General features: G+C 36.4%; 1 protein-coding gene across 1 annotated transcript in view; it reads right to left on the reverse strand.

The window, feature by feature from the left end:
• LOC110212976 (cytochrome P450 2J2-like) overlaps positions 1-25,758 on the reverse strand; it is a 59,470-nt gene that overhangs the window by 20,175 nt on the left and 13,537 nt on the right. The window contains 5 exon segments of the mRNA XM_078156673.1: positions 5,939-6,074; positions 10,407-10,583; positions 12,546-12,706; positions 18,909-19,058; positions 22,476-22,480. Coding sequence (XP_078012799.1) covers positions 5,939-6,074; positions 10,407-10,583; positions 12,546-12,706; positions 18,909-19,058; positions 22,476-22,480 — 629 coding nt within the window.

Here is a 25,758-nt window from a genome sequence, read left to right on the forward strand (position 1 = left end):
TCCCCTCCCATATAATTTTCTCTGTTCATGTGTGAGAAGCCACAGCCAATTACATCCACCTGTGGTTGAATGAAAGTTTGGCTAGACACTTCACCAAAGGTGACAACACCTATGGTCTGGAAAAGTGGAAATTTGAAAAGTGAAGAGGAAGTCTGATAGAAGGGAGGGGAGATTAATGGAGGTCATGGCGAGAGGCAAAACCCTGGTGAGGAGGGACAGGGTAAAAGGAGGGAGAAAAGTATAAAACAGAGGGGAAATACAGAGTTAGTAATCCTAACTGTGAATGGCAATGGGATGAGCTCTCCCATAAAATGGAAACAGATAGCAGAGTGGATTAAAAACCAGAATCCTACAATATATTGCTTACAAGAAAAACATTTGGAACGGAGAGATACACATAGAGTAAACGTAAAAGTCTCAAGCAGAATATATTATGCTTCAGCTGAAGTTAAAAAAAAAGCAGTGATAGCAATCCTGATCTCAGACAAAGCAAAAGCAAAAGTAGAACTGATTAAAAAAGATAAGGAAGGAAACTACATCTTGCTAAAGTGTACCAAAGACGATGAAGTGATATGAATACTAAACATATATGCACTAAGTGTTGTAGCGTCTAAATTCTTAGAGGAGAGGCTAAATGAATTACAGGAAGAAATAGACAGCCAAACTATACCAATGGGGGACCTCAACCTCCTTCTCTCAGAACTATATAAATCTAACCAAAAATAAATGAGAAAGAACTTAAGAGTTGAATAGAATTTCAGAAATGTTAGATGTGATAGACTGTGGAGAAAATTAAAGAGGGATAGGAAGTAATATATCTTTTTTCAGCGATACATAGCATCTACTCAAAATTGATCGTGCAGTAGTGCATGAAAATTCACCATCAAACACTGAAGGACCAAAATATTAAATACATTCTTTTGAGATCATGATGTAATAAAAACTACATGTAAAAATGGCCATAGAAAGATACGCTAAAGTTAATGGGAAACCAAACAATCTAATCCTAAAGAATGAATGGATCAAGCAACAAATCATAGAAAACAATCAATAATTTAATCAAAGAGAATGACAATAATGAGACAACACATCAAAACACATGAGACGCAGCCAAAGCTCTTCTTAGGGGAAATTTTATATCTCCAAATGCTTTCATGAATAAAATAGAGAGGGAGGAAATTAATGAATTGGGCATGCAACTAAAAAAAGCTAGAAAAAGAACAAATTAAAAACCCCTATTTAAATATCAAATTAGGAATTCTGAAAAATCAAAGGAGAGATTAATAAAATAAAAAGTAGCAAAACTAATGAATTAATAAATACAACTAAGAGCTGGATTTATGGGAAAAAACAATGAAAATGAAAAATCTTTGGTTAATTTTATTTAAAAAAAAAGAAAGAAGAAAACTAAATCATCAGTATCACAAATGAAACAAGAGACTTCACCACTAATGAAGAGGAAATTAAAATAATACTTAGGAGCTATTTTGGTCGTGTGGGCCAATAAATCCAACAGTCTAAGTGAAATGGATCAATATTTATAAAACATATAAATTGCATAGACTAATAAGAAATAAAATATTTAAACAAACCCATGTTAGAAATAAAATTGAACAATCCATCAACAAACTCCCTAAGAAAAAATTCCAGGGCAAGATGGATTTATAAGTGAACTCTACCAAATATTTAAGAACAATTATTTCCAATACAATATAATCTACTTTGCAAAAATACGTGAAGAAGGAGTCCTGTGAAATTCCTTTTATTACACAAATATGGTGCTGATACCTAAACCAGGAAGAGCCAAAACAGAGAAAGAAAATTATAGACTAATTTCCTTAATGAATATGGATGCAATCATTTTAAACAAAACATTATCAAAGAAATTATAACTTATCTCAAGGGTAATACACTATGACCAGACAAGATTTATACCAGTAATGCAGGACTGGTTCAATATTAGGAAAACTATTAGCATAACTGACCATGTCAACAGTAAAACTAACAAGTCATATGATTATCTCAATAGATGCAGAGAAAGCTTTTGACAAAATACAGCACCCATTCCTATTAAAAATGCTAGTTAGCATAGAAGTAAATGCAGTTTTTTCTTAAAATGACAAGACTTAACTATCAAAACCAACAGTAAGCATTATATGAAATAGGTATATGCTAGAAGCCTTCCCAATACAATCAGGGGTGAAACAATGATGTCCATTATTCAATATTGTACTAGAAATGTTAGCTTTAACATTAAGAGAAGAAAAATACATTGAAGGAATTAGAACAGACAATGAGGGAAAAAAAGCAATCACTCTTTGCCGATGATATGATGGTATACTTAGAGAAACCTAGAGAATCAAGTGAAAAACTACTTGAAAGAACAATTTTAGAAAAGTTACAGGATATAAAATAAACCCACACAACTTATCAGCATTTCTATATGTTACCAACAAAGCCCAGCAGCAGGAGATAGAAAGAGAAATTCCATTTAAAATAACTGCAGACAATATAAATTATTTGGGAGACTATCTGCCAAAACAAACCCAAGAATTATATCAAAACAATTACAAAACTATTTTCACACAAATAAAATAAGATCTAAACAACAGGGAAAATATCAATTGCTCATGAGTATGTTGAGGTAATATAATAAAAATTATAATTGAGTCTAAATTAATTTATTTATTCAGGGCTATAACAATCAAACTACCAAAAAAAAATTTTATAGCTAGAAAATAATAGCAAAATTCATCCGGAAAAACAAAAGGTCCAGAATATCAAGGGAACTTATGGTAAAAAAATGCCAACGTTGGTGGCCTAGCTGTACCAGATCTAAAACTACATTATAAAGCACAATCATTAAAACTATTTGGTACTGGCGAAGAAATAGAGTAGTGGATCAGTGGAAGGTACAAACAACATCGTAGTCAACAACTATAGTCACCTACTGTTTGATAAACCCAAAGATTCCAGATTCTGGGATAAGAACTTACTATTTGACAAAAACTTCTGGGAAAACTGAAAAATAGTATGGTGCCCTATAATAAAATAAGGTTGAAATGGATTCATGATTTAGACATAAAGGGTGATTCCATAAGCAATTTAGGAAAGCAAGGAATACTTTATATGACCAAACATGAGACAGAGAGTATTGCAAGGTATAAAATGGATTATTTTGATTCCATTAAATTAAAAATATTTTGCACCAACAAAACCAATACAACGAAGATTAGAAGGAAAGCAGAAAGCTGGGAAACAATTTTTACAGCCAGTGTCTCTGACAAAGGTTTCATTTTTAAAATATATAGAGAACTGTGTTAACTTTATAAGAATACAAATCATTCCCCAATGGATAGAATGTGATCTTTTGTGCATCTTTTGCACCTTGGCAAAATTAAGGGTAACCTCTTGATGTGAGTTAGAGGTGAAGGAGACAGTAGTGGCTGAAGGCAACTAGGTGATGTGAGATACTGTTGTTTGTCATTTGTTCTTGAAGAGGACAATGACACCAGGAAAGTGATGCCATGACTTCCAAGTGAATGGGATTTAAATGAGGGAGGGCTGTGCAAAGTCACCAACCTCACTCTTTCCTCTGCAACCATCTAGATGCAGTGACAAGATATAGAGCAGAATGACTATTTGTGGCACATATTAGGTACTTAATAAATGTTCATTTATTGACTGAAATGCCTTGCTCAAAGTCTCATGACTGCTTAGATGCGAAGCCTGGACTAGAAAATAAACTTCTGACTCTTAATTCAATTGTCTGTCACCCCAGATCTTTGAAAATAAGTATTATTTTACTCTTTGTACTAATGTCCCCAGTGTTCGGCACATAGTAGTCACATAAGTACGTGATTTGATTTCCATGATGCTAAATATCTGCTTAGAATGCTACTTTGGGGTATTGCCTTGGACAGGTAGAAGGGATGTTCTATTCTGGGTAGTACTTTAAGGGGAATCTAAGTTCATCTAGTCCAAGGGTTTCCAAAGTGAGAATTGTGGCTGTCTCCAAGCAGTTATTGCTGTTTTTGGTCCATGGATCCTTATTCTGATCTTTAGTTTAAGGAAGATATGATACATGTCATAGAATAGTAGATAAGGAAATAGAAGTTTTGATCATGCCATGACTTTCAGAACATGGAGCTCTTGAGGGAGAGGTATCCCTGGAAATGGAGCCCTAGGCTGGAAGTCAGGGTGACCTGCATTTAAATCCCACCTCAGAAATTACCTATTTGTGGGGGCATGAGGAAATCATGTAATTTCTCTCAGCCTTGGTTTCTACATCTGTAAAATGAGGGAGTTGGACCTTATGGCTTCTAAGATACCTTCCAATTCTAAATCTATTAGGACCCTCTGTAGAATGAGTTAACAATGTATCCTTCACTTAAATATTCCTATTTGAAATCTATAAAGATTTGTCATATTTAATAGGATACAAATATATTTTAAAATGTTACTTTTTTTTTTTATCACATACCTTTTTCAATCAAAAATAGTTACACTCCTAGGGACCTGTAAATTTTCGGTTCTTCTAAGGTGATATGATCAGAAGCAAGGTGTTTACTCCTTTCCTGGCCTGTGCTCTGGTCTATGAGTGACCACAAGCATTCTTTTCTGCCTTGAAACTGTGAGAGGGATTCCCACTCCACCATGCCAATGCTCTTCCTGGCCCCAAGACTGCCACCCAGAACTGTGACCCAGATTTAAGCACAGGCAAAGGATTCTTGATGAAAAGACCAGAGCTGAATAGAAAAATTTACTTTAAATGCAAGACTCAAGAGAAGCATGAAAAGGTAAACAGCAAAGAGAAATCATAAGGGACTTATTAAAGTTGAACTGTTCACATTCCTAAGCAGAAAGATGATATTTGTAACTCATGAGACCTTTGTCAGTATAAAGGTAGTTGGAAGGAAAAATATATGGATAGATAGAGAGATAGAGAGAAAGAGAGAGAGAGAGAGAGAGAGAGAGAGAGAGAGAGAGAGAGAGAGAGAGAGAGAGAGAGAGAGATAGCATGGGTGAGTTGAAGGTGAAGGGGTGATATCTAAAAAATAAATTAATGAGAGAGAGAGGATTATACTGGGAAGAAAAAGGGAGAGGTAGAAAGGGGTAAATTATCTCACATAAAATAGACAAGAAAAAAGCTTTTACAGTGGAGGGGAAGTGGGGAAAGGTGAGTGGGAATGAGTGAATCTTATTCTCATTGGATTTGGCATAAGGAGGTAATAAGATACACACTCAATTGGGTAGGGAATCTATCTTAACCCACAGGAAAATACATAGAAAGGGGATGAGAGAGATGAGGGTGAGAGAAGGGAAGGCAGATTGGGGGAGAGGGTAATCAGAAGAAAACACTTTTGAGGAGGGACAGGGTCAAAAGGGAAAATAGAATTAATGAGGGGTGGGATAGGATGAAGGGAAATATAGTTAGTTTTTCACAACATGACTACTATGGAAGTGGTTTGCATAACTTCACATGTATAACCTGTATCAAGTTGCTTGCCTTCTCAATGAAGGTGGGTGGGGAGGGAGGAAGTGAGAGAATTTGGAACCCAAAGTTTTAAAAACAACTGTTAAAAATTATTTTTTACATGCAACTGGGCAGTAAGATATACAGCCAATGGAGTATGGAAATCTATCCTGCCCTAAAGGAAAATAGAAGGGAAAAGGGATAAGAGAAAGGGGAGTGATAGAAGGGAGGGCAAATTAAGGGAAGGGATTTTCAGAATGCACATTGTCTTGGGGTAAAGGAGGGGTGAGATGGGGAGGAAATTTGGAACTCAAAATCTTGTGGAAGTGAATGTCAAAAACTTAAAATAAATAAATTAAATAATTTTAAAAATGACCTTACATCATAAACAATTTAAACAAAAAAAAAATAGTTATAGTTCAGAATTCTATAGGTGTGCAAAGCCTGGTGCCATCACTGTACCTTGTATCTCTGGATAAAGGGCCATATATAGCAGTGCCCACCTCAAAGTGGTTGCAGTTGTCTCTGTTCCAGCCAAGAAGAGGTCCAGGGTACAGAAGATTATGTTTTTTTCATTAAAACTTGAATGGATGTTATCCTTAAATTAAAAAAGCAAGGATCAGTTGGCTAATCCAAAAAAAAGATCTCTGACCTCAAAAAATTGTCTCTCTGTAGGCATGAAGAGTTGCATCCTCATTGGAGTCTTGAAAAGGTTGAGGTGGCAGGTGCTTGGCTTCCCTTTGACCACCAAGAATACAGTAAATGTTCCTGAGAATGAGAACTCATATTTCTTTTTTTTATATTATTTTTTCTAATTACATGTAAACAGTTTTAAACATTCTTTTTACATAAAATTTTGAATTCCAGATTTTCTCCCTTCTTCTCACCCTTCCCCCTTACTAAGATGGTAAGCAATTTCATATAGGTTATGTATGTGCATTCATGTAAACTATTTCCATATTAGTCATGTTGTGTAAGAAGAAATAAAACAAAAGGAAGAAAACCACAAAATTAAAAAAAATAAAATGAAAATAGTATTCTTTGATCTGCATTAAGATTTCATCAGTTCTTTCTCTGGTTGTGAATAATATTTTCCATCATGAGTCTTTTGGACTTTTCTTGGATCATTGTCTTGCTGAGAAGGGCAAAGTCAATCGTAGTTGATCATTGCACAGCACTGCTGGTACTGTGCATGATGTTCTCATGGTTCTGCTCACTTTACTTTGCATCAGTTCATGCAAGTCTTTCCAGGCTTCACTGAAATCCACCTGCCCATCATTTCTTATACTACAATAGTATTCCATTAAATTTATATATAACAACTTGGTTATCCATTTTCCAACTGAGGGGCATTCCCTTAATTTCCAATTCTTAGCCACCACAAAAAGAACTGTCGTAAGTACTTTTTGCATGTGTCCATTCTTTTCCCTTTTTTATGATCTCTTTGGAATATAGACCTACTAGTGGTATTGCTGGATCAAAGAGTATACATTGATCAATTGCCTTTGGTCATAGTTTGAAATTGCTCTTCATAATGGCTGGATATGTTCACAACTCCACCAGCACTGCATTAATATTCCAACTCTCCCCCATCTTCTACAGTGTTTATCATTTGCCTTTTCTTTCACATCAGCCATTCTGAGGGGTGCTGTGTGGTACCTTAGAGTTGTTTTATTTGGCTTTTCTCTGATCAAAAGTGATTTAGACCATTTTTTTCATGTTAGTATCTCAGTTATAGGTAATGATTGTTGATGGTTTTGGACAAATACTACCAATCATTTTAAGGAAAGCTCCATTTATTACTATGCCTTTTTAAATGTTTTAAACAGGAATGGGTGTTGGATTTTGTAAAAATGTTTTTCTGCCTCTACTGAGATAATTAATTGATTTCCTTTGGTTTTGTTATTTATATTGTCAATTATGTTCATGGTTTTCTTAACATTGAGCCAGCCTTATAGTCCTGGTATAAATCCCATCTGGTCATGGTGCATTAATTTTGTGTTATATGGCTGTAATCTCCTTGCTATTATTGTATCTAAAATTTTTGCATCAATATTTATCAGGGAAATTGGTCTATAGTTTTCTTTCTCTTTTTTGGTTCCCCCTGGTTTAGCTATCTGCATGATATTGTGTCATAAAAAAATAATTTTGTAGGACTCCTTTTCATATTTTTCCCAAATAGTTTATATGGTATTGGAATTAATGATTCTTTAATTCTTCTTTCATAGAATTCACTTGCAAATTCATCTGGACATGGCCATTTTTTTTTCCTTAGGGAGTTCATTTATTGTCCAATTTCCTTTTTTCTAAAATGGGGTTATTTAAGATTTTTTTCATCTTCTTTTAATCTAGGTAATCTATATTTTGTAAATATTTATCCATTTCACTTAATTATCAGCTTTGTTTGCACATGATTGGCAAAATAACTCATAATTATTATTTTTTATTTCCTTATCATTTGGTGGCAAATTTACCCTTTTTGTTTTTGATAAGATTAATTTGTTTTTCTTCTTCATTTAATCAAATAAACCAATGTTTTATCTATTTTTTTTCTTTTTCACAAAACCATTTATGATTTTTATTTATTAGTTTCTTACTTTCAATGTTCTTAATCTCTCCTTTGATTTTCAGTATTTCCAGTTTGATGTTATCTGGGGATTTTTAATTCGTTCTTTTTCCAGCTTTTTTTGTTGCATGCCCAATTCTTTGATCTCTTCCTGTACTTTATTCATGTAAGCAATTAGAGACATACATTTCTGCCAAGTACTGCTTTTGTTGCATCCCAAAATGGTGGTATTTTGTCTCATTATCATAATTTTCTTTGTTGAAATTAATGATTGTTTCTTTGATTTGTTCTTTGACCCGCTCATTCTTTAGGATTAGATTATTTAGTTTCCAATTGATTTTAATCTATCTTTCCATTACCCCTTTTCAAGTGTATTTTTATTACACCATGATCTGAAAATGATGCATTTCATATTTCTGCATTTCTGCATTGGATTCTAAGGATTTTATCCTTTAATACATGGTCAATTTTTGTGTGAGTGCCATGTGCTGCTGAGAAAAGTGTACATTGTTTTCTATCCCCATTTATTTTTCTCCATAGATTCATCATATCTCAGTTTTCTAAAATTTTATTCATATCCATCAGTTCTTTCTTAGTCTTGCAAAGTGAAAGTAGAGGTCTTCCACTACTATAGTTTTATTGTCTACTTCATCCTGTAACTCATTTAACTTTCTCTTTTATAAAACTGGATGCAATACCATTTGGCACATAAATTTTTAGTTTTGATATTACTTCATTTTCTATGGTGCCTTTTAGCAAGACATAGTTTTCTTTCTTGTTTCTTTTAATTTGACCTATTTTTGCTTTGGCTTTTTCTTTTTTACTTTATTTATTTATTTTAGGCAATTGGGGTTAAGTGACTTGCCCAGGGTCACACAGCTAGTAAGTGTCAACTATTCTGGTCTGAGGTGGGATTTGAAGTCCTGACTTCAGGGCCGGTACTCTGTCCACTGTGCCACCTAGCTGCCCTTTTGGCTTTTTCTTAGATCATGATTGCTACCCTTTCCTTTTTTTTTTTTTAAATTCAGCAAGGAGCATAATATATTCAGCTTCAGCCCTTTACATTTACTTTGTGTGTGTGTGTGTGTGTGTGTGTGTGTGTGTGCATGTGCGTATGTGTGTGTTTGCTTCAGATATGTTTCTTTTAAATAGCATAGTGTAAGATTCTGTTTTTTAATGCATTTTGCCATATACTCCTCTGCTGTACTGGAATCATCTGACCTATTAGTGCCTGTTGCACCAGACTTCAGGGGCTGGTAGCTTACCTGCTGCATCAAGGCTGCAGGCCTCACATCTTGTCTGCTGTGCTACTTCTCTGCTGAGCTGGGGTCCTGATCTGTGCTGGGGCTAGGGCCTCCCACTGGCTTGCACTGATGGTGCCTGCACTGGGCTGTGCTCTCATTTTACTCAAGAGACAGGCCTATCCTGCAGTCCTAAGTAATTTTGGATTGTAAAGTTGTTTGAGCCTTTCCTTTTGTGGATTCTTTCACTCCAAAATCCATTTTGTTGCTGGATTTAAAATTATATCCAAGGAAACTAGAGAGAGCTTTGGCAACTTCTTGCCTTTTTAGCACCATCTTGATTCTACCTGTGAGACTCCTATTTCCATTGGGTTGGGAGGCTTATTGAGAGTAATTTTCTCACCAAATCCATGCAGGTAGGTAGGATATGTGTTTTAGAGGTGAAAAAACTAAATCTCAGAGACATAGGGGAATGGTTCAGAATTACAGGACTAATAAATGAAAGAACTGGATAGGTAGAATATTTTAATGTCACGGATGAGAAAAGTGAGATGCAGAGATGAATTCAAAGAAATGAAATATTAGAGCCAAGGCTTAATCACAACCAGAGTAGGTTTTAATGAAAAAGAGTGCAGATGCCCTCAAAGAAAAGCATATGTAAACAAACAAACAAACAAATAAATAAATAAATGAAAAATAAATAGTAAATTAATAAACAAATACAATGGGGAAAAATTTGGTACAGGCAGCTTTAGAAGCCAGGAGAGACAGACTTGGAGACAGAAAGAGCTGAGTTTAAATCCAGCCTCAGATTCCTAATAGCTGTGTGACTGGAGCAAATCAATTAACCTCTCTATGCCTCAGTCCCCCCCCATAAAATCAGGGGGTTAAACTCAATGATCCCTATGATCCCTTCCAGTTCTACATCAAAACTGTGAGCTTTTCACTAGCAAGCTCCATTACATCTACTCTGTACCTCCCAAGGTTGTCACTGAGGAAATATATTTACATTATTAGGCAGATTTAAAGTTTGGAGAATTTCAGCACACTTATCCCCCCAATTCTGCACTTTATTATTGTTTTTAACGCACACAACACCCACTTTCTGTGTTGTTTTCATTACCTTGGACAGCTCCTTCAGGTAAGCGTCAATGTAGTCCAGGGTCTCCTCTGGGTTCAGGTCTTCCTTGTGTTGTTGGATCACATGTTCTACAAAAGTCTCTAGCTTTTTCCATTCTCTAAAGAGCTGTTGGTGAGATCCTGGCAGGAATTTCATTATCGAAGGAAACATATTGAAGAGCTAAATAACATAAAAGGGGGTGTGGGAGGAGGAATGAGTGTCAACAGCTAGGCTGCCTATCTCTTCATCTTCCTCACCCCAAGTCAGGCCAGGGTTCTTGAGCTTATTTTGGGTCATGGAATTTATCTTAATCACATGTCTAACCACTTAATTCCATGTCTTACTACTTCTGAAATCCACTCTCCCTATAACCATAGTTTGTTTTTTTCTCTCGCATACTGCTTCTCTCCTAACTCCCAAGCTAACATCCAACCATCTCTTGTTTCATACATCAGCCCCTTGGCAATATCCTGATGCACCTAAATAACTCTTTCAAGATGTCACCAATCTAGGCAGCCTCATAACTTGCAAAAAAAAAAAAAAGAGGATGAGAGAGATTCTTTATAGGGAAATTGAAAGCATTTGGGTTTGTATTTCCCTGATAGCCCCACTGAATTCCCTTCTGAATTTATGTTTTGCTCCTTTTAGTGAAATAATATGTACTCTCATTCACATTTTCCCTCATTTTCTTCCATAGCCAGATTCCTGAGAAGTTAACAGAAATTTTCAGCCAGTGACTCTTTTCCTGAGGCTCACTCACTGACCAACTAAGAGGGAGAGTAAATGGAGTGCTGGAGTAAGACTCAGGAAGACCTGAGTTAGAATTTTGCCTCACATGTGTTAGCTGTGAGGAAAGTCATTAACCTCTCACAACCTCAGTTTCCTAATCCATAAAATGAGGGTAATAATGACTCAAAGGGTCATTGTGAGGGATCTAAAGAAATCAGCCAATCAACAAATATCTATTAAATACTTATGATAGTGCAGGCATTGCATTAAGTTCCAGTCACACAAAGGAAGGAAGAAAAAGGCCAGTCCCTGTCCTCAAGAAAATCACATTTTAATGGGAGAGATGCCATGGAAGTAACTAGATACATGCAAGATATATGCAGAGTGGTTGAAAGGTAATCTCACAAGAGAAGTCACTAGCAGCTAGAGGGACTGGGAAACCATCTTGCTGTAGATGGTGAAATTTGAGCTGATTCTTGAAGGAAGTCAGGAGGGGAATGTGAAGAGGTAGAACATTTCAGGAATGAGGGACAGCCAGTGCAAAGGTACCTAGGTGGGGGCTAATGTATATCAAGCTGTTCACAAACCAAACATGTAAGCACTTAAATTATTCATGTCTCTCTGATTGTGTCTCTTCTCTATATCTGTCTCTCATTCTGTTTCTGTAGCTGTCTGTTTATACCTTTTGTCTCTATCTCTGAACCTCCTTCTCTTCTTCCCTCCCTCCATTCTGCCTTCATTCCCTCCTCCCCATCTCTCTCTTTCTCTCTCCCACGTCTCCTGTAGAGGTTAGGGTTAAATTAGTGGTTTCCCTCAAATTCTGCTCAAGATATAGCTTCTCCATGAAGTCTTTCTCGGTCTTCCTGGCTTTTAAATCTGCCTCTACCCAATATTCCCCCATTGTACTTATTTATTTATTTATTTATTTACTTACTTACTTACTCACTTATTTATTTATTTATTTAGTTAGTTAGTTACATACATACTTATTTGAGGGCATGTTGTTTCCTCCCACAAAATGTAAACCACCTGAAGTCAGGGGCTGTTTCATTTTTGTCATTGTATCCACATCTCCTAGCACAATACCTAGAACACAGCAGGTGCTTAACAAATGTTTGTAAATTAATAATCTTGGCACATATCTGAGAAAAAATTAAAATGTATAGAATTTTTTTCTGATAATTTGTAGATCACAGTGTTCTGGAGAAGCATTGGATCTCCCAGGCATATTCTTTCATATCATTTTTTATAAAAATCTAATTTCTATCCTCTTTCCTTTTCAATCTCTTTTACACAAGCTGATTTGGCTCCTGTCAACTTCTCAAAGTCATGTTTGTTTCTTTTCCCCATGAAGGAAATACATGGCTGAATTGAGGTTGAGCCAGCTCTGCTGAGGAAGGGATGGTCTATTACCTGACTCTCCCACGTTCCTGAGAGGATAATAACATTATCCAAACTCTTCAGCAGCTCCTGGAACTGAGAATCATGGTACTCAAAGCGATGCCCAAAAGTTATGGAGCAGATGATATTGGAAACAGCATTTTTGATCTGAAAGTTGGGGTCAAAAGGCTGTCCTATTGACCAGAAGAGAAAGAGAACAGGCTATTCCTCATTTCACTTATGTTCTATTAGAGGAACCAACAGAGGTTTCTACTTTTTTCTCTTAAACACTTTTTTCCTCACCTTCTCCCCCTCCCGACTCACCAGCACACATCTGCTTTATTATTATTGTCTATATTCAACTATTGCTTCAATAGATGTGAGAAGGGGAAAAAAAAGAAAAGAACATGTCCAATTTTTAACGTTTTAGTCAAGACTTGGGATGTCATTGGCATATTATGTTTCAGCATAGGTTACCTATGTGGCTTTGGGCAAGTTACTTTATCTGTCTTTGCTTCCATTTGTTCATCAGTAAAATGAGAGGTTTGGACTAGATGACCTCTGGGGGCCCTTCCTGCCTTTATTTAAGATTCTATGTCTGATATAGTATGTGCAAAGATGTGCCCATCTGTGTAATGGGCATGGGCACACATGTAAATGTGTGTCCATAGATGTATGTGTTCATATACCAATACCCATGACTATATACTCCTATGGACTACTTGCATGCATGTGGGTAGTAGAGGTGAAAATACAACTGGTGATACTGGAATTAAAAGAAAAGGTGTGAGACGGTGAATAAGGAAGGGAGGCAGTGTAAGGTAGATCATAAGGTACTGGACCTGGGGCCAGAAAGACCCAGCCTACCTCACACATTTACTCAAATCCTACTTCAGGCATTTACTATCTGGGTGCATTAGTTCTAGTGCCTTCCCACTGTTGATTATTTCCACTTTCTCATGTTTATGTTGTACTTGTGCATGGATGTTTGCATGTTGTCTCCCCTCTCCTCCCTTAGACTAGGAACTCCTTGAGGACAGGGACTCTCTTTTTCCTTTCTTTGTATCCTCAGGATTTAGCACAGTGCCTGGAATATAGTATGCACCTGATAAATACATATTGACTGACTAACCTTGGGAAAGTCACTTAACTGCTCTGTTGTGCACAACTAATTCAGGTCACCACAAGAGCCAGGATCCTATACTAACTTTGAAGGGATAAGACCAGCTTAACCTTCTATCTCGAATGCACATTGATGAGGCAGGAGACAAGATGGAAGCAACTCTGTTTATTTTTAGCAAAGCACTTACTTATATAGTAAAATAACCAGGAACTCTTTCTCAAGTTACAATGACGTATAAGCCCATGCTGTGCTCAAGGACAGTGCATGCACATCCTGTGCACTTATCTGACTCCAATCCCAGAATAGACTGTTAATGACCATATAATAACTAGGGGAGTTAAAGATTGTTAAAGATCCATACAATGGAGCACTGAACCAGGTGACTTTTGGTCAGAGATCAGCACTGGAGAGGGACCTCCTCCGTCAGTGAGACCTCATGAACAGCCTGTGGCCCTCTACATCCTTACAGATCCCCAACACTGCTCCACTCCTCAGTTTAGTTATCTGCAGAATGGGGGGGGGAGGGTTGGATTGCTGGGCTCCAAGATTTATTCATACCTTAAATTTATGATGATAAGAAGAAGCAACAGAAGAAGAGAAAGGGAATGTAGAATGAGGATAATAGGAGGAAGAGAAGGGAAAAGAAGAAGCATAGAAAGCAGAGGAATGATGAAGAATGAATGTCTATAATAACAATATTGTGAAGAGAAAGATAACTTGGGTAGACTTAAGAGCTTGTTTCAATGCAGTGCCAACTATAATTCCAGAGTATCAATGATGACATCTGCTACCCACCTCTTGAGAGACAGGTGATGGTCTTAGGTTATACAATGAGATATATCTTTCTGGGAATGGCCAATGTAAGAATTTGTTTTGATTGACTGTGATATTTGTCACTAGGGTTTGGTTTTGTTTTCTTTTGTTTTCCAGTGGGAGGAGGAAGAAAGAAATAAAATAAATGATTAATTGAAAAACCATCAAAATTTAAAAAAATCAAGACAGTAATATGTATACCTATATGTGTATATATGCATATGTATGTGTGTGTGTGTGTATATATATATGTATTTTATATATATATATGTACATATACATATATATAGATATAGATATAGATATTTCTCCCTAAGAATTAGGAAGAGTAGAGCAAGGCAGAAAAGAAAAAAGGAATAAGAAGGAAGATACAGAGAAAATGAAATGGATTTAGTAAGTAGAAAAGAAGAAAAGTGATTAGGAAAAAGAAAGAGTTAGAGAAGGGTAGCAGGAGAAAAAAGAGGCAGATGTGTTGAGGGGGGTGTATAGGGAGTTCCTAGAATTGACAACCAAGACAATGCTCCATGTGTAGTGAAGAGTTGAACCATGTAGGGTCTATGTGTTATTGGCAGAACATAATTATAATGGCATACAAGAAAATGAACCATCGAGTGTTCCCTTCTTTGCTTACTGCATCATTTCTTCCTGGAGAACTATGTTGGGTCTTTGAAAACATTCCCTGGAGGGGATTCTGGGAAGATGGCAGAGTAAGTCTGAAAACTTTCAGCTCTCCAAATTTCCTCTCCAAAAAAGGTAGCACATTGCCTCAGAGCAGCAGAAATAAACACACTATAAAGCAGTTGTTCTCCTAAGACAATTTGAGAAGATCACAGGAAAGACTCAACCTCCAGGGGTAAAGGTGTGACCTGAGTAAAGTGCAAACACCTCCAAGATGACTCCGTAGAATCAAAAAAAAAAAAACTCCTGGGGGCAGCTGGATTGAGAGGCAGCCTCAGCCTTAGAAACTTTCATTTTTCAGACAGTTGTGTGTATGGGGGGGGGTATGATGGCTCTGTAGAAGATTAAAGCTCCTTCCACTTTTGAGGGATGCCAGGCACAACTGTGTTGAATAAATGCATCCTGGGCTATGGCTATAGAAAGAAGAAGCCAGAACATACCTGGTAAGTATAGTAGCAAGGGACAGGGCTCCTGGTGGCTGTGGGCACTTGCAAGAGAGTAGAGTACATAGTTTCAGTTCTGGGTCAGAAAGGACAGTTGTAGTTAGCAGCCACCAGGGAACCACAGGGAGGAAGGTAATTTGTGGGCCAGTGTGGGTGTGGGGCTCTAGCCCTGGCTTGGGAGAAGAGGGGAGAGCCCAAGGTAGGGCCCCAAAATAGACCTCAGAAAATAACACTAAGATACATTTGAGACTTTGGGCATCATTCCCCATACTTTTGGACTACAACTTGATTATATCAATAACTTCTAAAAAAAAAATAAAATAATAAACAGACAATAAATAAGTAATTGAGTGAGTGAGTGAACAAAGGAGAAGGAACCCAACCATAGGTAGTAACTGTGGGCATAGAGAAGATCTGGGATTATACACAGAAGAAGATAATGGAGCTAAAAAAAAAGACAATCCCTTTTTAATAAGAAATTTCAAATGGTCCCCAGCACAAAACCAAAAGACAGAGAGAGAGAGAGAGAGAGAGAGAGAGAGAGAGAGAGAGAGAGAGAGAGAGTTCTTGGAAGAACTCAAAAAGAAGTTTAAAAATCAAATAAGAAAGGTTGACAAAAAAGAGCAATCCAAGAAAATCAAGAAAATTATGAAAAGTCAACCAACTTAAAATAGAGAATCAAAAACTTAAGAAAGAAAATATTTCCTTGAAAACTAGAATTTGGCAAGAGTAAGCTAATGAAGTAACACACCAAGAAATTATAAAACAAAATCAAAACAATGAAAAAAATAGTAAAGAAAATGAAACATCTCATTAAAAAACTGATCTAGAGAACAGATCAAGGAAAAATAATATAAGAATAGTTAGACTACCCAGAAATATGATTAAAAAATGAGTCTTGATACAATATTACAAGAAATTATCAAGGAAAATTGCCCTGAAATTCTAGAACAAGAAGGCAACTTAGAAATAGAAAAAAAGTCCACACATCACCACCTGAAAGAAATCACAGCAGGAAAACTTACAGGAATATCATGGACAAGTGTCAAAGCTCCCAGGTTAAGGAGGAAATATTGGAGGCAACAAGAAAAAAAAAGTTTAAATATCACAGAGCTATAGTAAGGATTAAACAAGACCTAACAGCTACTACATTGAAGGACCATAGGTCTATGGAATACTATATTCCATAGAGCTTAAGACCTGAGGTTCTGACCAAGGCTAACTTACCCAGCAAAATTAAATATTATCCTGAAAGAAAAATTGTACATTTAAGAACTGAAAGACTTTCAGGTTTTTTTATGACAAAAATGCTAGTAATTAAGGGAAATTTTGACATATGATATCCAGGAGAAATATAAGGGCAGACATTAAAGACCAAATGTAAGAGATTCAATAAGGTCAACTTGCTTACTTATGTGTGAAAATATATGACTGTCATTTATATTTTGTGTGTGAAAAAAAGGCTTGGGCTGATCTAAGTATGATGGGGTGATTATAAAAAAATAAAATTGTGTTGGGAGAAATAAAAAGGAGTAATTGAGGCATAAAAGGAAAATATTAATACAGAAGAAGCTAGTAAAGTAGGAGTGTGGGGAGTGCTGGAAACTTACTCTAATTGGGAATGGGTTAAAGAGAGAAAATATGTATTATATATATATGTATATATGCATATATGTATGTATATGTGTGTATGTATAAGGCTATAAAAGTCTTTTAAATTACAAAAGAAATAGGAGGGTATGGAATAGGGAGGGGGGAGAAGATAAGAGAAAGACTTTTAGAGGACTGGGTAGATTAAGGAATAGGAGGGCAAGATGGTGGTTAGAAGTAAAGCAGAGAAGTGAGGAGATATTGGGTAAACAGGGTGAGAAGGATAGTGAGGAAAAATAAGAAGGAAGTAAATACACAAGCAATTGTAGCTTAGAATGTTAATGGAATGAATTTACCCATAAAATGGAAATAGATAGCATTGAAAAATTGAATTCAACAATATGTTGCTATCAGGAAACATTATAAAAATGAGAGACAGACAAAGAAAAGATAAAGGGCAGTTGTAGAATTTATTATTTAAAAAAGGAGGGATAGTAATCTTGTCTCAGACACAATTAAGGTATATTTAATCAAAAGTGAAAAATAAAGAAACTATATTGTGCCAGGAATATTATTCAATGTAGTTTTAGATCAATTAAAATGCCAGATAGTATAAAATACCTGATTATACCTGTCAAAACAAAACAGGAATGATATGAACATAAACATAACACACTTTTTTATACAAATAAATTTAATTTAAATAATTGAAATAATATTTATTGTTCATGAGTAGGTAAAGCCAATAAAATTTTTAAAATGACAATTTTACCAAACTATTCAACATCATCCCAATTTTAAATTGCCAAAAATTATTTTAGTGTTTAGAAAAAATATATAAAGTAAAGTTCATTTGGAAGAGCATTAGGTAAGGAACTTCAAAGAAACCAGGAGGAAAAAAGATATAAAGAAAGTAAATTCAGAAGTATCAGACAATAAACTATATTATATTACTTTAAATTTAATGTTTCTTGTATAAATGAAATCTATGTAGTCATAAATAGAAGGAATGAAGAAAATTGGGGGGAAAACTTTCATAGATAAGATCTCAGATAGGATGTGATTGAGTTGAAATTCTGCTGTGATATAAGAAGTGATGAGATGGTTGATGTAGAAAAAGATGGAAAAACTTGGACTTTTGAAGAAAGATGCTATCCACTGTGAGAGACACAGATGACAGGTGGAAAAAAGCACAAGATGGTCTTACATATATGTATATGAATGTATATATTTATATGTATCTAGGTATATGTATATATGTATATATGTGTATTCATGTATATATGTATATGTGTCTATATATCCACACTTAATTGTGACCTTCCTAAGAATGGGGTGGGGGGGAGAGGAAAAAATAAAGTAAAAAGTACACAGCAGAGAACAAAAGAAAGGAAGGGAGAAATAAATAAGCAAAGAGAAGATGAGCAACTTTAAAAACAATATCTAGTACTTATTACATAAGTTTTCTTAAAATGGAAATTTATTATTTTATATTGAATCCTCTCCTATGGTCTGCTATGCACATGGAAATTTTTTTCTCCTTTTTTCATTTTGCATATAAGTTTAAAATAAAAGTTATATTGAAAACATTCCTTGAAGGGTGTGGGGGTATTTTGCCTGTCCCCAGTCCAGGGATGACGTCTCTTCCCCTGCTCCTTCCACCCACAGTTACAAATTCTCTTTAATGATCATGTGGCCAAAAGGACAATCAGAGGCAATTGAAAATATCTCTGCCTGACCAGTGCTCACCTTTTTCTTCCCTGATAGCCTCAGTGAGATACCTGCCCTCCTCCCGCATGCGATCTTCTAGGGTCTTCTTTCCCAAGCCAAAGTTCCTTAGTGTCATTAAGGCGAATCTTCTTTGCTGTCTCCACCCTTGGCCATTAGACATGATTAAGCCTAAATAATAACAATAACAACAACAACAACAATAATAAAATAACAACAACTTATATCAATACTTCAAAATATCTGTAATTTTTCTGGTGTGGTTATTCCCTCCACCAGCAACGGAATTCAATTGAACAGGCACACTTGAAAAAAAAAAGCCGAAACATCTCCTATGTGCCAATCACTGTGCTGAGTATAGGAATAGAAAAATGCAGTTGTTGCTCCCAAGGAACTTACACAGTAATTGAGGAAATACCACTTAAAGTTCAACTGTAGGGTATATGGAAATATCTGGAAGTCCTAAAGACAAGGCAGAGAGAGATGTCAAGGCCCAGAGGTCTTCAGGATCTATAAGCAGGCCATATGTCCTGGTTCTATAACTATGAACTTCTGATTTCATCAGAGATGACTGGCTGTTGGATGAGTTTCTGCTTTGAGAAGCCAGCTATGGACAGGAGGAGGAGCCCAAGTTTTTATCTGGATGGTCAGATCCACTTTGAGCAGCCTAAGCCATCTCATGTGGTCCTTGCTGACTTCATCAGTGTCATGGTCCACACAGGGCAGTGATACCTTGGCATATGGGTGCTGGATATGCCACAAGCAGGCTGGTTCCCCCCTTTGCTTGATGTCATCTGGAACTGATAAAGCCATTCTACCTTGCTGACAGTAAGGTATTAAATAGTCATCCTTATATTTCTCTACCCAAGAATGGGGGTAGTGGTGGTAGAAGAGGGACCTGGGGATACTTCTTTCCCAGGAAGTATCTTTTCCATAAAGAACTTGGGTACCAAAGCATAGTTTTTGGAAGATGATGAAAGATGGAATTGTTTAGAGATGTGTTCCTTTTTAATGACAGGGGATAGGTCAAACTCTTTCTGTATAACTAACTAGACCAACAGGAAAAAATAGAGTGGTCCTTCCACAGAGACTTCTAACTGAGTAAAGAAAAGGGGAGAGAGGGTAATAAGCATTTATTAAGCACCAGCTATGCACTAGACACTATGCTAAGCATTTTATAAATACAATCTCATTTGATCCTCACAACAACTCTAGGAGGTAGGTACTTATTATTATCTCCATTTTACAGTTGAGCTAAGTCTAGCACAGGCCACACCAGCACCGTCACAGCCATAGGAGCGGGTCTTAGGAGCCACTGAATCAGCAGCAGCAGTGGCAGTTTCCAGAGCTCTCAGCCCACAGATAGTAAGGGGATCAAACAATTGGTCAGAAGGAGATTACAGAAGTCTTTTTGCTAGCACTGAGGCAGGACTCAATTTCTTTGCTCATGTTTGGATCTAGGTCATAGTCCTAGGTGGCAGCCCCAGGGTGAGTAGAAGGACTAGCATAGTAGAGCTTACAGCCACAGTGGAGAGGGTACCCTCCTCATGGTTCCAGGGCAGAAAAGAGAGCTTTTTGTCACTCAGATCACAGCACAGGCCAGGAGAGTAGTAAACACTTCTCCTTAGATCATACAACTTTGGAAGAATTAAAAACTTAGAGATCCCTAGATGTATCTCTGAAAACAGCTGCGCAATACCCCTGAAGCTTGGGCCAGTGTGCCCTCCACCTTGGAAATGGAGCCCTACGTTAACAAAGATTTAAAAGTCAAGTAACAGGCTGGGAAAAGGAGCAAACTACAACAAAAAAAAACCCCTTTGAGTATTGAAAATTACTATGGTGAGAAGGAAGATCAAAACACACATCCAGAAGAAGACAACAAAGTCAAAGCTCTTATGTCCAAAGTCTCCTAGAAAAATCTGAATTGGCTCAGGCCATGGAAGAACTCCAAAAACATTTTGAAAATCAAATAATAGAAGTAGAGGAAAAATTGAGAAAACAAATGAGAGTGATGCAAGAAAATCATGATAAATTAGTCAACAGCTTGGTAAAGGAGACACAAAAAAAATATTGAAGAAAATAACAACTTAAAAAACAGAGTGGGCCAAATGATAATACAGGTCCAAAAATTCAGAGGAGAAGAATGCCAAAAGGCAGAACTGGACAAGTGTAAAAGGAGGTCTAAAAGCTCAGTGAAGAAAACAATTCCTTAAAAAGTAGAAGTAAGTAAATGGAATTTAATGACTTTATGAGAAATTAAGTAATAGTAAAACAAAACCAAAAGAATGAAAACATAGAAGACAATGTGAAATATCATGGAAAAACAACTGACCTAGAAAATAGGTCCAGGAGAGGTAATTTAAAAATTATTGATCTACCTAAAAACCATGATAAAAATAAAGTGTGTAGTCATCATCTTTCAAGAAATAATTAAGGAAAACTGCCTTGATATTCTAGAACCAGAGGGTAAAATAGAAATTGAAAGAATCCACCAATTAGCAATCACCTCCTCAAAGAGATCTCAAATGAAAACTGCCAAGAATATCATAGCAAAATTCCAGACTTCTCAGGTCAAAGAGAAAATATTGCAACCAGCCAGAAACAATTCAGGTATGGTGGAGCCACAATAAGGATCACGCAAGATTTAGCAGTTTCTACATCAAAGGATCAGAGGTCTTGCAATATGATATTTCAGAGGGCAAAGGAGCTAGGATTACAACCAAGAATCACCTACCCAGGAAAATATATAATTCTTCAGGGGAAAAATGGATATTCAGTGAGATAGAGATGAAACATTCTTGATTAAAAGACCAGAGCTGAATAGAAAATTTGACTTTCAAATACAAGACTTGAGAGATGCATAAAAAGGTAAAAGGGAAAGGGAAATCATAAGGGACTTAATAAAGTTAAACTGTTTACATTCCTATATGGGAAGATGATATTTATAACTCATAAGACCTTTCTCATTATTAGGGGATTTAGAAGGAGTATATGTAGACAGAGGATAAAGGTGTGAGTTGAATATGAAGGGATGATATCTAAAAAATAAAATTAAAGAATGAGAGAAGAATATACTCAGAGAAAGATAAAGGGAGAGATAGAATGGGGTAAATTACTTCACATAAAAAAAGCAATAAGTTTTTACATTGCAAGGGATGATAGGAGAGGTGAGGGAGAGCAATTGAACCTAACTCTCATCAAAATTGGCTCAAGGAAGGAATAACATACACACACAATTGGGTATAAAAATCTATCTTACCCTACAGGAAAGTAGGAGGGAAAAGGCGTAAGAGAAGAGGGAGTGGGATGATAAAAGGGAGGGCAGATTCAGGGAGGAGGTGTTCAGAAGCAAAACATTTTTGAGGAGGAACAAGGTGAAAGGAGAGAGAGAATAGAAAAAAAAACAGTGGCAGGGAAATAAAATGGAGGGAAATACAGTAAGCAATAGTAACTGGAAAAAAATTGAAGCTAATTTCTCTGATAAAGCCCTAATTTCTCAAACATATAAAGAATTGAGTTAAATTTATAAAAATAAGGGCCATTCCCTAATTGACAAATGATCAAAAGATATGTTTTAGATGAATTAACCAAAGCTATTTATAGCTTTATGAAAATTATTATGATGAAAAATGCTATCCATCCCAAGAAAAAGAGATGATGGCATCTGAACATGGTTTCAAGCATCACTTTTTTTAAAAACTTTTTTTGAAGGTTTTTTTTTTGTGTGTGTTTCTCTGTTTTCTTCCACATCATGATTATTATGGATGTGTTTTGCATAACTACACATGTATAACCTATATGAAATTACTTAGCTTCTCAATGGAGGAACGAGGTGAGGAAAGGAAAGTATTTGGAATTCAGTTTTAAAAATGAATGTTCAAAATTGTTTTTAAATGTTACTGGAGAGAATAAAATACTAAATAAAAACAAAATTAAATAAATAAAAATAGAAAAAGAGTGAAAAGATGCTAAAAAGATGGTTGCACCCTTAACAAAATGAAAAAGGAAAGAATCAATTGAAATGTGTCTAGGCCAATAGAATCATGGGAACTCACAGTGGTTGGAGATTTCATATTATACAATTTGATAGACAGGTTCACCCCAGCAACCTGAAATAAGTCATAAGTTATTGTTATGGTAAAAGAAACGAGGAGCTAGTAGAAAGTCAGAAGAATTGCATTGAGGGTGTCATGCAGAAGAGTGTCTGGCCACAGAAGGTAACACCAGGATAAATCAGAGAAAGATTTAAGGAGAAATGAAGTTGGAGGAAAGGACAAACTTTCGACCAGTTAGAATTATTCTAAAGTGTAATGGACTTATTTGAAAGGTGGTGAGATCCCGTCCTTGGAGGTCTTCAAGCAGAGTCTGGATGACCATTTGTTGGCAATGTTGAGAGGGGATTCCAATTCAGGTCTAGGCAGTCTTGGGCAGTTGCTGAGGTCACTTATGCCTCTTAGATATCATAATTATCTCAAATGTCAAAGTATCTACCCTGAGCCATTCATTCATTCATTCAACAAGCATTTATTAGGGATCGAATATGGGAAAAGCCTTGCATTAAGTGATAATAGAGATACAATCAGTGTTAGACTGACTGAGCTCTATTGAAAATTAAATTCCCATCTTGTTGGGAAAGTAAGCTAGAAACTCCTCCATGAATGTGTAAATGTCAGTCACAAATGTTATTATTATATTTTGGGCACTGAGCTAAGCACTGGTATGGATCATTATCACAAATTAACACAAGACTAGTGTAAAATTTATTGATATAAGACACAGAAGAATTTATTGTTGACAAGGGAAAGCTTCATGGAGAAGCTAAGTGTGTGAATTGGTTCCTGAAAGGTTTTAAGAGGCTAAGAGGGGAAAAGGAAAATATTCCACATTAAGGGCATAGTATGGAGTAAAGGTATGATTCAGAAAATAGAGCTTTGGTCTTGGAGTTAAGACCTGAGTTTAAATTATGACTCTGATATTTATGAAAAAAACACAATTTGAATACTGAAGAAAAATTGTCAGGATTTCAGAAGACCTAGCAACTTCTACACTAAAAGACCATAGTCTTGGAACATTATGACTCTCAGCTTCAGTGACCTCATCTGTAAAATGGGTATGGGGAGTTGGATTGGGTGTCCTTTAAGTTTCCTTCCAGCTCTTAATCTGTGAATCTATGACTGGGCTGGGGGTGGGAGAGGTGCATTTTATAAACAATGCCTAAGCTAATTTGGCTAAAGTGTGGGGGACACAAACGTGATATGTCACAGATAAAAATGACAAGATTGGCTGAAGGATAATCAATGATGTGGTAAAGAATCTCAGACCCTCATAATGTCCAAACTGGATAGATCCAATCTGACTACATAACTCCTTTGCTCTCTTCTTATGCCTGGACAATCCATCTACTCTGCCCTTAAAGTCTCTCTATCAAAGACTTTAAAGTGACTTTTCCAAACCTTTGTCTTCTCTCCTGCACTACCAAGTGAAACTTAGGGCAGATGTCTAAGCCTCCTACTTCTACAAGAAGTTGTTCTCCCATGGGTTTCAGTTCCATGCCTTCATTCCTTAAGTCTTGGTAACATCCTACTCCTCCCCTCTGAATAATAGAAGAATAGGTATCGCTAATCCATACTTACTCCTTCATCTTTGTTCCCATCAATTCCCCCCACCCTTCCCCAGTCACCTCCCACTACCTGCCCCTGCAAGTCTTTGACCTATAAAAAATAAAAGAAACCCAAGGCAATTATGAAAAGAAAGTTAACTAATTGGGAAAAAAAGAGATACACAATTTTAAGGAAGAAAATAAATAATTGAAAACTAGATTTGGGTAAGTGGAATCTAATGACATTATAAGACACCAAGAAAAAATAGAATTGAATTTGAAACATCTCATTAGAAAAGAAAGAATAACTGATCTGGAGAACAGATTGAGGAGAGAGAATATAAGAATTGATAGTCTAATGCAAAAGTGTTACTTAAAATTTTGAAAAAATAACAAGATCAGTAATCCTGCAGGTCAGATTTACACTTTTACTTCTTCCTATATCTGAGCCCTGCAGTCTTTTCTGTCACATTAGTGTCTTCCAGACTACAGGCCATTAACCTACAGTGGGTAGCAAACAGCAGGCACCAGTCAATGTCCCCCCCCCCCCCATTATCCCCTAGATGCAGCCTGTGCTTGGTTCCAGTCAACCTCGTCTTTGGAATCTCCTCAAAACAGGGATAGCTCTACCCACTTTGCCAGCAGGAAGCAGGTTCAGAAGCCAAGACCTTTGCCCCTTACCCCAAAAGAATTTGGGTCCATTTGTTTGAGAGGGGAATGATGGGGATGGGATCTGAACTCCTAAAAGTAAAAGACTATGTCCTTGTGATCTGGACCCCAAAATACAAAAGCCCTGGACTTTCCCACATGGTCATATCTCTAGCATTTGCCTGAGGCTATAATCTTATCAGCTAGGCTTTCATTCTCACCTACACCCAGGCTCCCAATTCTGTTATCCTTAACCTAGCATAGCCCCTCCATTGTCTCAACTCCCTATGGCCCCTGCTACTTCCCACTCTTAATCTTAGCTAGGCTTCATTCTCCCTTGGCCACTTGGTCCAGGTCCCCATACTACTGAACCACTTCTAGATCCCTCCTACAGTCTTTCTGTATATAAGTTACATTTGGCCTCCATTAAGGTGCTCAGATTCTTAAGATCTGGCCTGCTTGTATTAATGATACAAATGTGTAAATTCCTTAAGACTCCGGCCAATATGACAGATGTTCTAATGAACCTTGTCTTTGGCTGAAAAAAAAAAAAGAATTGATGGTCTACCTGAAAGCTATGATTGAAAAAAAAAAGAAACTGGATACAATGTTAGAAGAAATTAT

This window comes from Phascolarctos cinereus, unplaced genomic scaffold (assembly GCF_003287225.1).
Source record: "Phascolarctos cinereus isolate Bilbo 61053 unplaced genomic scaffold, phaCin_HiC Scaffold_5;HRSCAF=322, whole genome shotgun sequence".
In the NCBI taxonomy this organism is placed as follows: Eukaryota; Metazoa; Chordata; class Mammalia; order Diprotodontia; family Phascolarctidae; genus Phascolarctos; species Phascolarctos cinereus.